The 12,983-nt window shown below is 35.6% G+C and overlaps 1 protein-coding gene across 8 annotated transcripts in view; it reads right to left on the bottom strand.

Moving 5' to 3' along the window:
- The window catches only part of TASOR2 (transcription activation suppressor family member 2), a 78,555-nt gene that overhangs the window by 53,178 nt on the left and 12,394 nt on the right, over nucleotides 1-12,983 (bottom strand). For all 8 annotated transcript variants that reach the window (XM_011762744.3, XM_011762738.3, XM_011762739.3 and 5 more), the window contains exon 2: nucleotides 1,486-1,619. Coding sequence is in view for 7 of the 8 variants with exons in the window: in XM_011762738.3 (XP_011761040.2) it covers nucleotides 1,486-1,619 (134 nt within the window). In the remaining variant the exon portion in view is untranslated. The remainder of the gene's footprint in view (nucleotides 1-1,485; nucleotides 1,620-12,983) is intronic.

Below are 12,983 nucleotides of genomic sequence, written 5' to 3' on the forward strand. Positions count from 1 at the left end.
TCAAGCTTTATTTAAACATTCAAGACTACCAGACTTTTAAAATGAAGAGGGGGCTATACCACAAAGACACCTAAAAATCTAAAAAGGTAACTTGAAAAGTGCTTGCCTATAAAGTATTAAGTATATCCCTTAGGGCTTAAGTGATGAATAAAGAGCATGTAAGAAAGGTTAAGTTCAATCACAATAGCTCTGAAAATTGAGTTTTCCTGTAGTACCTGGATTTTGGCACATTCCTCCATTTGTGAGTTTAGTCTTAAATGTTAAGTCTAAGCTTGATATAGGTTGGATTCTAGTCAAAGTAACTGCAATAACCTCTTCCCCTTCTCAAAATCCCTTAGAGATACTGAGTGAGACTGGTTTTAGACACTTGTCTCTCTTTTTAACTCCTACTAGAGATGAGAAAATTATAAACCAACTTCTGATGCCATATCACAGATAACTGTCTTCCATTCTAGAAACATCTGGTCTGAAAGTAGATGATGAAATAAACTAATGTCAACATCTTAGGTGTCACAGAAATTCTAAAACAACTAGCTCTTGTACATCTCTCCATGACTTTCCTGACTACATCTTCCTATAGAAGGGTTGCAACCCTTCATTAATACTAAAGATGCCTATATCCTTCAAAGTAAGCCATTTGATAGTTGCTGAAGGAACAGATTGTTACTTAATCCTAAAATGTATTACTTCTACTTTGAAGATATTAAAGGATATCTGGGTTTAGATAAATGTAACTTCTTAGAGTACAATTTGGTAGGACCTATATAAAACCTTAAATACACATACTCATTAACCATTTCATTTCTAGGAATCTATTCCTGAAAATACTCACACACACACACACACCCACACACACCCCCCCCCCCCACACACAAAAAGGTGTTCCATGTGTATCAGTATCTTTAATAGTGAAAATACTGGCAATAACCTTAATTGCCATCAACAGGGAACAACTTGCAACTACTAAATAAAAACAAGGTAAATCTGTACATACTGGCATATAAAGATATCTATTATATGCTACATTATATGATGACACTTGGTTGAAAAATATATAATTTGTTTGAAAGTATACATAAAAAGATCTAGAAAGGTGGGAAGCCAAACTCTTAATAATGGCTAAAGCAATGGCTGTTGAAATTGGAAAGTGGATACAAGGGGAACTTACATTTTTTAACCTTATACATATGGGTTTTTCTTGCCTGTATTACTTCTACCATTTAAAATATTTCAATTCAAAAACCAAATAAAAATGCAACAATTTAAAAGATACAAATAGAGGAACATACATGTTTTATGTTGCAATTTGAAAAGTTAATCACCTATTACTTTTGGACTAATGATTGTTTTAAAAAATATAGGTACTGGAAATCATAATTTTTTAAAGTCTTTGTTTTACATGATCTAAATTAAAACTAAAAACATTTTAATCATTCTATTCTAGATTCATTAATTATGACTTATAGCACTTAGTTTAATACTCACTCTTTTCTGATAGGGACCCTGTCTCGATCTTCTCTGAGACAGAATGTAGCTGGGAGGGTGGTCTTAATTCATTTTCACCAAGTATACCCTCAGAATTCTTGACACAGTCCTGTTCTCTGTTAATGTCATAAATGCTAAAATGAAGAAAGAAAAAAAATCATAAAGTGAACAATTCTATTTATAGCATATTTACTATAGAAACAAATGTTCACCGAGTATCTAATTTGCGTTAGGAATAATTATGTAACATTTATTTACCTCCTTTGACAAGTATTCTCAGCGAAGGACTAAATTTGTTCTATAAGCAATAACATATAATTTGAAATGTTTTTCCTCCAAAAGTCTTTAACTTCTAAATAAAATTTTATACACACAAATACATTATGCTTAATCACTTTTGCCTTACTGAAAAAAAATCTTTCAAAATGAATAGATCACAGAATCACATCTTTATTTTATTAGTTGAAAATAACAAAATCAAGCAGAACACAATTTACAAAAATCTCTCTCCTCCCCCAGATTAGTAGTATATATATTCATTAAACAAAACTATTAGTGGTGACTATTATGCATCCAACACCATGCTATACCTTGGATTTATCAAGACAAATGACAAACAGTCTCTATTACAGAGAAACAGGCCCTATATTAGAAGAGTTCAGATGAGGCTGGGCGCAGTGGCTCATGCCTGTAACCCCAGCATGCTGGAAAGCCAAGGCAGGCAGATTGAGCTCAGGAGCTTGAGACCAGCCAGGGCAAGAAAGTGAGACCCCACCCCTATAAAAAATACAAAAATTAGCCAGGCATGGTGGAGTGTACCTGTAGCCCCAGCTACTTGGGAGGCTGAGGTGGGACAATGGCTTGAGTCTGGGGGGGAAGAGGTTACAGTGAGCTGAGACTGCACCCCTGCACTCCAGCCTGGGTGACAGAGCCAGACCATGTCAGAAAGAGAGAAAAGAGAGGAAAGGGAGGAAAGGGAGGAAAGGAAAGAAAGGAAGGAAAGGAAGGAAGGGAGGAAGGAAGAGATAGAGAAAGAGAGAAAGGGGAGAGAGAGGGGGAGAGAGAGGGGGAGAGAGGGGGGAGAGGGAGAGAGGGGGAGAGGCAGAGAGAGAGAAACAGAGCAAGCTCAGACTAGATGAAGAAGAAAAATCTGCAAAGAAATTCTAAATGTGTAGAAGTCTCTAAAACATGATACAGTGGATGTACACTGATATAACCAATTTTAGGGAGACGGAGCTATGTCAAGAAAGATTTCATGAAGGTATAGATACTTGAAATCTGAGAAGATATTCAAATGAGGAAGCCAAAAAAGGAAATTGTGTACATTTTCCAGATAGTAGAAATAGTATGAGCAAATGAACAGATGTATAAACATGATACATTAAAGGAAATGCAAATAGTTTAATATGACTGACTAAGGGAAGAAGGGTGAGAAGAATAAGAACAAAGAAAAAGATTAAAAAGGTGGTCAAGTTTTCAGTTTTTATCATGAGTCTGTGGAATAAGGATTTTAACATGCTTCACAAAAATAGCATGTATAGTTTTACAACACATTTTCCCCCCAAAAAGAACTGGAGGTAGAATTGTGTGGATACATTCAAGATTTTTTAGGAAAAGTAGCTTTGTTGATAAAATTTCATGAAGGAGGTTGTTTATGCAGGGGAAAATTAGGAACTGGGAGACCAGGATTCTGGTGCAGGTTCTACTACTAACGTGTTTTGAGACAGTGGTTGAAGATATAGTGGACTGACTTCCCTACAATCATGTCCCTTTTACTCCCCTTCCACAAAACCACAATTCTGTTCAGGTATCAGGAGATCCCGTGGTTCAGAAGAAGTTTGGGGGTTGTGTGTGTGTGTGTGTGTGTGTGTGTGAAAATGAGGGAGAGAGGGTGTGTGTGTGTGTGGAGAGAGAGAGAGAGAGAGAGAAAGAGGAAAAGAGAAAGAGAGAAAGAGAATGAAAATCTTAATTACTCTAAGATCTTTATGGTAATTCCACTCCCTTTGAATAGTGTTTGTTTTAGGAATAAACATGTGACTCAGTTCTGGCCAGTGAGAGATAAACAGAAGTCTACAGAGAGAGTTCTGGGAAACCTTTCTTAGAAAAGGACTCCATCTTCTAGCCTAAGATCTTGTCTGAAGACGTGTTGCCTGGATCTCCTTGCAACCAAGATGGGATTGATCGGCCAACAGAGAATGGAACAGAACAGAAAGAAACCAGATCCTTGAACTGATGAAATAAACTAACCTGGGGGCTGCCTTATCTTTGGGCTTTATACATGAAATAACAAATGTTCCTTATTGTTTAAACTTTTATTGGAAGCTGAAGACACACTAACTGATGGATTTTGTTAAATTTATACTCTCTAAGGCCTCCTTCAGTTATAATTGCCTTTCTAAAGCTCCTTTCAGTTGTGACTCTACAAGGAGCTTTACTGAAGGCTTGCTGTGCATGAGGCATGTTGCACTGGCATCAGATAACTTAGCAAAGTACTTTTTTCTTTGTTGCCATGGATATAAAGATGTTATCCTAGTAAGAGTTAGCAAGGAAGCTACTGTTACTAATGATAACAACGGCTAACATTCGCTGGGTGCTTACTTTTTTTTTTTTTTTTTTTTGAGATGGAGTCTTGCTCTGTGGCCCAGGCTGGAGTGCAAGTGGCTCAATTCTGGTTCACTGCAACCTCCACCTCCGGGTTCAAGCAACTCTCTTGCCTTGGCCTCCCGCATAGCTGTGATTACAAGTGCCCAGCACCACGCCTGGCTAATTTTTGTATTTTTAGTAGAGATAGGGTTGCACCAGGTTGGCCAGGTTGGTCTCGAACTCCTGGCCTCAAGTGATCGCCATACCTCGGCCTCCCAAAGTGCTGGAATTACAGGCATGAGCCACCGTGCTAGGCCTAGGTTTCACTACTTAACTGCATGTATTAATCACTGCTGAGCCATACTGTGTAGTCAAGTTCCTTTCTTACACCATGTTTTGCTTTTCTGAATTTAAAGTAGCCTCTGCTTAAATTTCAGTTACCAATCATTATTTCAGCTTGAAATTCTAGAGAACTAACAATATCTTCTGGATAAACATAGATCAAAGATTTTGTTCATTTTGAGCAGTTTCTTATCTTTTTTTTGGAAGGATCCTTTCTGGAGCACTATGCCTTCCAGCTTCAATCTGGGCTTGTGCCCTCTGATATTACTGCCTGGCTTTCTAACATTGCTGGGGGATGTTAAGATACAAAATTGATCTACAGATTCAACACAATCTCAGTCTGCAGAAACTGATGATCTGATTCTAAAATGCATGTAAGAAAGATATAAGCCAAAACAATTTTGAAAAAGAAGAACAAAATTGAAGGACTCACTACTAGATTTTAAGAATCACTACAAAGCTAAAGTAGTCAAGACAAGGTGGTACTGATATAAAGAAAATGCATATAGAGCAATGGGACAGAAGAGAGTCCAGATAACAGATATTTAATATTACCAGTATAATTCCATCGAGAAAGAATATCTTTACAATAAATGCTGCTATGGAACAACTAAAATAGGGGGAAAAACATGAACCTCAAACCTCTACCTTAAACCATAAAATTTAACTCAAAATGAATTACAGACCTAAACATTAAAAACTATAACTATTTGGCTAAAATTATAAAATTTAAAAAATCATAGGGAAACATTTTCTTGACTATGGGGTACATAAAGTTTTCATAGGGCACAAAATTAGTGACCTAGAAAAACGTATACATCAGACTTCCTAAAAATTAAAACCATCTGATCTTCCAAGGTATCATTATTAAGAAATGGGAAATATTTGCAAAGCACCTGTACCTAGAATATATAAAAAACTCATGGACACATCTCACAAAAGAAAGCATATAATAAAAGGAAACATGGGAAATGGGCTAACATTATTAGTTATCAGGGAAGTGCTAATTAAAACCACAATAAACTACTACCGCTCCAGCAGAATGGCTAAAAAGACTGAAAATACCAAGCATTGGCAAAGATGAGGAGCCTCTGGAACGCTCCTAGTAGAAATATAAAGCCAACTGAAAAATTATATAGCCAATTGAAAAAATAACATCAGTTTCTTATAAATACACACTTACCATATGACCCAACTATTCTATTCCCAGATATTTACCCAAGAGAATAAAACGTATCTACAAAAACACTTGCACATGAATGTTCAGAGCAGCTTTTTCACAGTAGCCTAAAACTGGAAACAACTCCAATATTCATAAATAGGTGAATGGATAAACAAACTTGTATATTCATACATAATAATAATCAGCAATAAAAACAGTAAAACTGATGCACGCATCTCAAAACATTAAACTGGGCAAAAGTTGTCAGACACAAAAGAGTACATATTGTAGAATTCCATACATATGCAGTTCAAGAAGCAGCAAAATTAATCTATGGTGATAAAAAGCGTTTCATTAGTTGCCTACAGTAGGGGGCAGGAATAGGAAAATTGACTGCAAGTGGGGTAAGCACAAGGGAACTTTCTGCGGTGATGGACACACACTATATTTTTATTGGTGTAGTCATCACATGGTACATACATTTACCAAAATTCACTGAACTATATACTTAAATTGTGTTCATTTTATTGTATGAAAATTAGACCTCAATAAAGTTGAGCTGAAAGTCCCAAAACAAAACCCAATGGTTATGACTTTGGCCATAAAGGAAATTCCCAGAGTACTAAAAAACAACTGATCTCTGACCAAAGTCAAGTAAAATGACAATGTAACCGTAAAAAGTTAATCTCAAAAGCCCCATGTTTGGAAATTTAAATTTTAAAAATCCTACACACAAATAGTTCATAAGTTAAAGAGTAACATGATCTAAGCTTAAGATATTATCTAAAATATCTATAAGAAAACTGTTCGTTTCAAATGTATACATTACAGAAGAAAAACATTTTTAAAATCAACAAGCTAGAGTCAATTCAAGAACTCAGAAAATGGAACAACACAGTAAACCCAAAGCAAATAAGAGGAGGAAATAAAAAGAGAAGATCAGATACTATTAAATAAGTGGTAGAGTTAATTGTCATAGGTATATAAGTTTCAAGCCCAGAAGTTTTCCCACATAAACATTATTCACAAGAATGAAAACTTTCTCTTTTTTTTTTTTTGAGATGGAGTCTCACTCTGTCGCCCAGGCTGGAATGCAGTGGTGCAATCTCGGATACTGAAACTTTCGCCTCCCAGGTTCCAGTGATTCTTCTGCCTCAGCCTCCGAGTAAGTGGGATGGGATTACAGGCGCCCACCACGAAGCTCAGCTAATTTTTGTATTTTTAGTAGAGATAGGGTTTCACCATCTTGGCCAGGGTGGTCTCAAACTCCTGACCTCAGGTGGATCCACCCACCTAGGCCTCCCAAAGTGCTGGGATTACAGGCGTGAGCCACTGCGCCTGGCCAAGAATGAAAACTTTCTCAAATTGTAAGTCTAGCACAACCTTGAATGAAAACCCAGAAAGGAACAACTACAAAAGAAAATTTTAAGGTAAGATCACCAATGACAATACATGCAAAAAAAATCTTAAATAAAAACCAGAAAAACCTAAACTAGCAATACATATAAAATATAAAACAACGTGATTGAGGTAAAGCTTATGCCAGGAATTCAAGGAAGGAAGGTGTAACATTAGACAATTTATTCATAAAATTAATCATACTGAGAGATTAAAGAAAAACCTGTGCCTTACTAGATATAAAATTCAACAGCCACTCTTGATTAAAAAGATAATTCATAGTAAACAGATTAGCTGATAAGCAGATATCTAGAAAGCAGCCTACATATATAATGGTGAGACATTAAAGTACTCCCTTTAAAATTAGGAAGACAATGATCCCTAATATTATCTTCTAATTATTGAGAATTTAGCAGTTCATTCCTTTGCTGAAGTTTCCTTTTTCATTTACTGATTAGCTGGTATCTGTCTTTTAGTTGTTTCCTTAAGAAAGGTTCATATAAAAAGATGTAAAACTCTGAATATTTAAAACTACCAGCCAGTATGTAGTCTTTATACCCAAAAGACACCTTGGCAGGACAAAAAAATATTTGGCTCACATGTTCTTTGAGTAGCTGACATGTAGTTCTTCTACTATTTTTTGGTATTGAATGTTTCTGTTATTCTGCACCAATGATTTTCATTATATGATCTTTTGCCAGTTCAAATTTTTTACCAGAATCTGTCTCAATGTTGGGCCAGTTTTCCCTGGAGTATGTGTGTCTTTTCAATAGATTTAAGTCTTTTAAGGAAAAAAAAAAACACCTTGAATTATACTTTAAGATACGTATTCTATGGAATTGGTTTTCTTTTTGGGGGCTCCAGTTTTGTCCATTTTGGATCTCTTTTGGCTGTCTTATCTATCCTTACTTACCAAAAAAAAAAAAAAAAAATACCATTTTAGTAATGAGATCAAAGCTATAATAAAAACTCTCCCATTAAAGAAAAGCCCAAGACCTTATAGCTTCACTGCTGGATTCTACCAAACATTTAAAGAGGAACTAATATAAATTTCTATTCAAACTTTTCAAAAAATTGAAGAGGAGGGAATATTTCCAAACTAATTCTACAAGGTCAACATTACTGATACTAAAACCAGAGGAGACAATGAAAAGAGAAAACTACAGGCCAATATCATAGATAAACATAGATGCAAAAATTCTCAATATACTAGTAAATCAAATTTTAAAACACAGTAAAAAGATATTTGCCATGATCAAGTGGGATTCATCCCAGGGATGCAAGGATGGTCCAACATGTGCAAATCAATAAATGTGATATATTAACAGAACTAAGAACAAAAACCATATGATTACTTCAACAGATGCTGAAAACGCATTTAATAAAATTCAACATCTGTTTATGACTAAAAAACAAAAAGCTCTCATCAAACTGCATATGGAAGGAACATATCTCAAAGTAATAAAGGCCACATATGACAAACCAATAGCAAACATCATCCTGAACAAGGAACAACTGAAAGTCCTTCCTCTAAGATATGGAACAAGACAAGGATGCCTACTTTCACCACTTTTATTCAATACAGTACTGAAGTACTGGGCAGAGAAATTAGACAAGAGAAAGAAACAGAGGGCATCCAAATCAGAAAAGAGGTCAAATGAGCCTGTTCACAGATAACATGATCTTATACTTAGAAAAACCTGGACTCCACCAAAAAAAATTGTTAGAACTGATAAACAAATTTAGTAAAGTTGCAGGATACAAAATCAACATACAAAAATCAGTAGCGTTGATATACACCAACAGCAAACAATCTGAAAAAGAAATAAAGAAAGCAATCCCATTTACAATAGCTACAAAGAATATAACATACCTAGGAATCAATTTAGCCAAAGAGGTGAAAGATCTATACAAGAAAAACTATAAAAGAATTATGAAAGAAATTGAAGTGGACATTAAAAAACAGAAAGATACTTTATGCTCATGGACTAGAACTCATATTGTTGAATACTACCCAAAGTCAATTTACAGTTTCAATGCAATGAACCCCTATCAAAATTCCAGGGACATTCTGCACGGAAATAGAAATCAAATCCTAACATTTATATGGAACCACAAAACATCCCGAACAGCCAAACCAATACTGAGCAAAAACAACAAAGCTGGAGGCATCACACTGCCTGACTTCAAAATTTACTACAAAGCTACAGCACTGGCATAAAAACAGAAACATAGACCAGTGGAACAGAACAGGGAAACCAAGTGTAAATCCATGTAGAGCCAATTCATCGTCGACAAAGGAACTAAAACATACACTGGGAAAAGGACAGTCTCTGATAAACGGTGGTGGGAAAACTGGATAACTACATGCAGAAGAATGAAACAATCTTACCATACACAAAATTCCAAATGGATTAAAGACCTATATCTAAGCATCTAAGACCCAAAACTATGAAACTACTAGAAGAAAACACTGGGAAAACGCTCCAGGACACTGGTCTGGGCAAAGTTTTTTTGTTTAAGGCCTCAAAAGCACAGGCAACCAAAGCAAAAATAGACAAATGGGATTACATCAAGCTAAAAAAAGCTTCTGCACAGCAAAGGAAACAATGAAGTACAGAGACAACCCACAGAATGGGAGAAAATATTTGCAAACTACTCACCCGCCAAAAGATTAACAACCAGAATTTATAAGGAGCTCAAACAACTCAACAGCAAGGAAGCAAGGAAACACACACCCTCCCTCCCCAACAAATAACCCAATTAAAAAACAGGCAAAAGATCTGAATAAGCATTTTTCAAAAGAAGACATAAAAGTGGCCAAGAGGTATATGAAAAAATCCTCAACATCAGGAATTACCAGAGAAATGCAAATCAAAACTATGAGACATCATCTCGCCCCAGTTAAAATGGCTTTTATTAAAAGGACAAGCAATAATGAATGCTGGCAAAGATATGGAGAAGGGGGAACCCTTACACACTGCCGGTAGAAATGTAAGTTAGTACAACCACTATGGAAAACAGTATAGAGCTTTCTCAAAAAAATAAAAACAGAACTACCATATGATCCAGCAATTACACTACTGGGTATATATCCAAAAGAAAGAAAATCAACACATCAAAAAGACATCTGCACTCCCATATTTATTGCAGCACTATTCACAACAGCCAAAATATAAAATCAACGTCAGTGTCCATCAATAGATGAATAAAGAAAATGTAGTATACACAATGCAGTATTATTCAGCTATAAAAAAGAATAAAATCCTGCCATTTTCAGCAACACTGATCATTATGTTAAGTGAAATAAGCCAAGCACACAAAGACAAATATCACACACTCTCACTCATGTGTGGAAGCTAAAAAAGTGGATTTTATGAAAACAGAGAGTAGATTTGGTGGTTATCAGAGGCTGGAAAGGGTAGGAGGAAGGAAGGAATAAAGAGAAGTTGATTAATGTATATAAACATATGGTTTGATAAAAGTAAGACATAGTGTTGATCAGTAGGTTGACTACAGTTTACAATCTATTATATATTTCAAAATGATGAAGAGAAGAATTTGAGTGGTTCTAGCACAAAGAAGAGAGAAATATTTAAGGTGACAGATATCCCAACTACACTGACTTGATCTTTACAAATTATATGAATGTATTATCACATGTATCCTAAAACTATGTACATCTACTATGCATCAATAAAAATAAATGTATACCTATTTTACTCACTTTTCTCATGTCTATCTTTTGTTTTGTTTCTTTGCATTATCAAAATTGTGGTAAAATATACTTACCAAAAAATTTCATTTCTACTTTTATGATCTTTGCCATAGTGTTTAGTCTTACCTTGGGTACTTCTGAAATGGCTTGATCATTTTTCTCTATTTCTTTTTTTTTGCTGATTCCTGTTTCACATCCTACTGTTGTCTGGCTGTCTCTTCCTTGAGTTCTTGTATTTTCTGCCTTCCAGTATTTCTCCATAACTTCTATGCTTCATTCATTTTACTTTCTAATACAACGTTGAGATATAATTCATATAGCATAAAATTCACCCACATAAAGTGTACAATTCAATTGCTTTTAGTATATCCACAGAATTGTGCAACCTTCACCACAATCAATAGTATGTTCATTATCCCCAAAGAAACCTTCTACCCCTTAGCTATCCTCCTCACCCCTCACTGGTTCCTAGGCCAAGGCAAACATAATTTACTGTCTCTACAGATCTGCCTATTCCAGACCATTTCTTATAAACAGAGTCATACAGTATGTGGTCCTTCATGATTGCCTTCTTTCACTTAGTCTGTTTTTGAGGTTCATCCATGTTAAAGCATATATCAATATTTCATACCTTTTTATGCCAAATAATATTCCACTTTGTGGATACACTACATTTTGTTTATCCATCAACTGATGGACATTTGGGTTGTTTCTACATTTTGGCTATTATGAATGCTGCTGCTATGAGCATTCATGTATAAGTTTTTATGTGAACATGTTTTCATTTCTCTTAGGTATATACCTTAGAGTAGAACTGCTTGCTCTTCCAGTAAATTTGTGTCTGCTCATCTGAGAAACTGCCAGGCTGATTTCAAAGTGGCTGCACCATTTTATATTTCCACCAGTAGTATACAGAAGGTTCCAATTTTTCCACAGCATTGTCAACACTTATTATCTGTCTTTTTGATTATCGCTATCTTAATGGGTATGATAAGTATATAAATGTATTTCAAAATTTGTATTAAAACCTTAGGTCACATTTTCCATATACTTCAAAAGGTCAGCAAACTTTTTCATAAAGGGTCAGAAAATAAATATTTTAGGATTATGAACCACACGGTCTCTGTCACAACTACTCATCTCTACCGGTAGAGCATAAAAACAGCCATAGAAAGTGCATAAATGGGAATGACCATGTCCCCGTACAACTTTATTTACAAAAACAGGCAAGACCACAGGCAGTAGCTTGACCACTTGTGATTTATTTTCTGGCAATATTGTTTTGAAAAACACCATCTGTAGAAAATTGTGGTTTTGCTTTCTCTTTTTTAATTTTTAATCATATAACTGTTCAGTTAACTATTGTTTATTAACAGACCATCCTAAAGTTCAGTGGCTTACAAGCACAATCATTTTTTTATCACTCACATCTCTACAGTGTTCACTGAATTCAGCTTAACTCAGCTGGGGTGGCCCTCACTCTCCTCTCTCTCATCTTCCCTCAACCAATGAGCTAGGAGAGACATGTTTTTCTCATGGAAATGGCACAGACAGAAAGAGAACAAATAAAAATACCCAAGGCCTCTTAAGGCTTAGGCTTGAAACTGACATGGGGTCACTTTGACCTTACCAAGTCACATGGCCAAACACAAAGTCAAGGAGTAGGGAAATATCTCTGTCACTTTAACGGAAGGAACTGCATAGGGTCATGGCGTGAATATAAGGGAAAGTAAAGCACTAGGGTCAATGCAATTGATAGTGGTGATGGTTGCACAACTTGGGAATAAATTAAAAACCAGTGAACTGTACACTTTTAAATGGTGAATTTTATGGCATGTGAATTATATCTTCAATAATAAAAATCATATAGAAGAACAAAAAACTAACACAAAATATAAAAAATACACTCTACCAGTCATTGTATGGATGTCGTACATACTATTTTTGTTATACACGTCTGAATGAGATGAATTATCCTGGACTGTTATCAGCAGATTCAGGGTGTAGGGAGGGGATGGCAGTTGTCATGTTTCTTTAGGGTTCCCTCTGTTCCTAAATCAGAGGATTGCTGTTTTATAATATAGTGCCTTGTTCTTGTTCCTTGTCTAATCTCCAAATGTAATCTGGTTCAGGAGGGCCTTTACTGCCAGGTCTGCTTACCTCTTAGGGACAGAACCCTAGATTTCCAAGGTTATGCACTCATTTCTAGGAGTATTTTATTAGCACTAAGATCTCTGCCTCCCCCACGCCCCACCCAGGCACTTTCTCATTCTACTTTCTCCTTCCTTGATGGAT

This window comes from Macaca nemestrina, chromosome 9, assembly GCF_043159975.1.
Source record: "Macaca nemestrina isolate mMacNem1 chromosome 9, mMacNem.hap1, whole genome shotgun sequence".
In the NCBI taxonomy this organism is placed as follows: domain Eukaryota; kingdom Metazoa; phylum Chordata; class Mammalia; order Primates; family Cercopithecidae; genus Macaca; species Macaca nemestrina.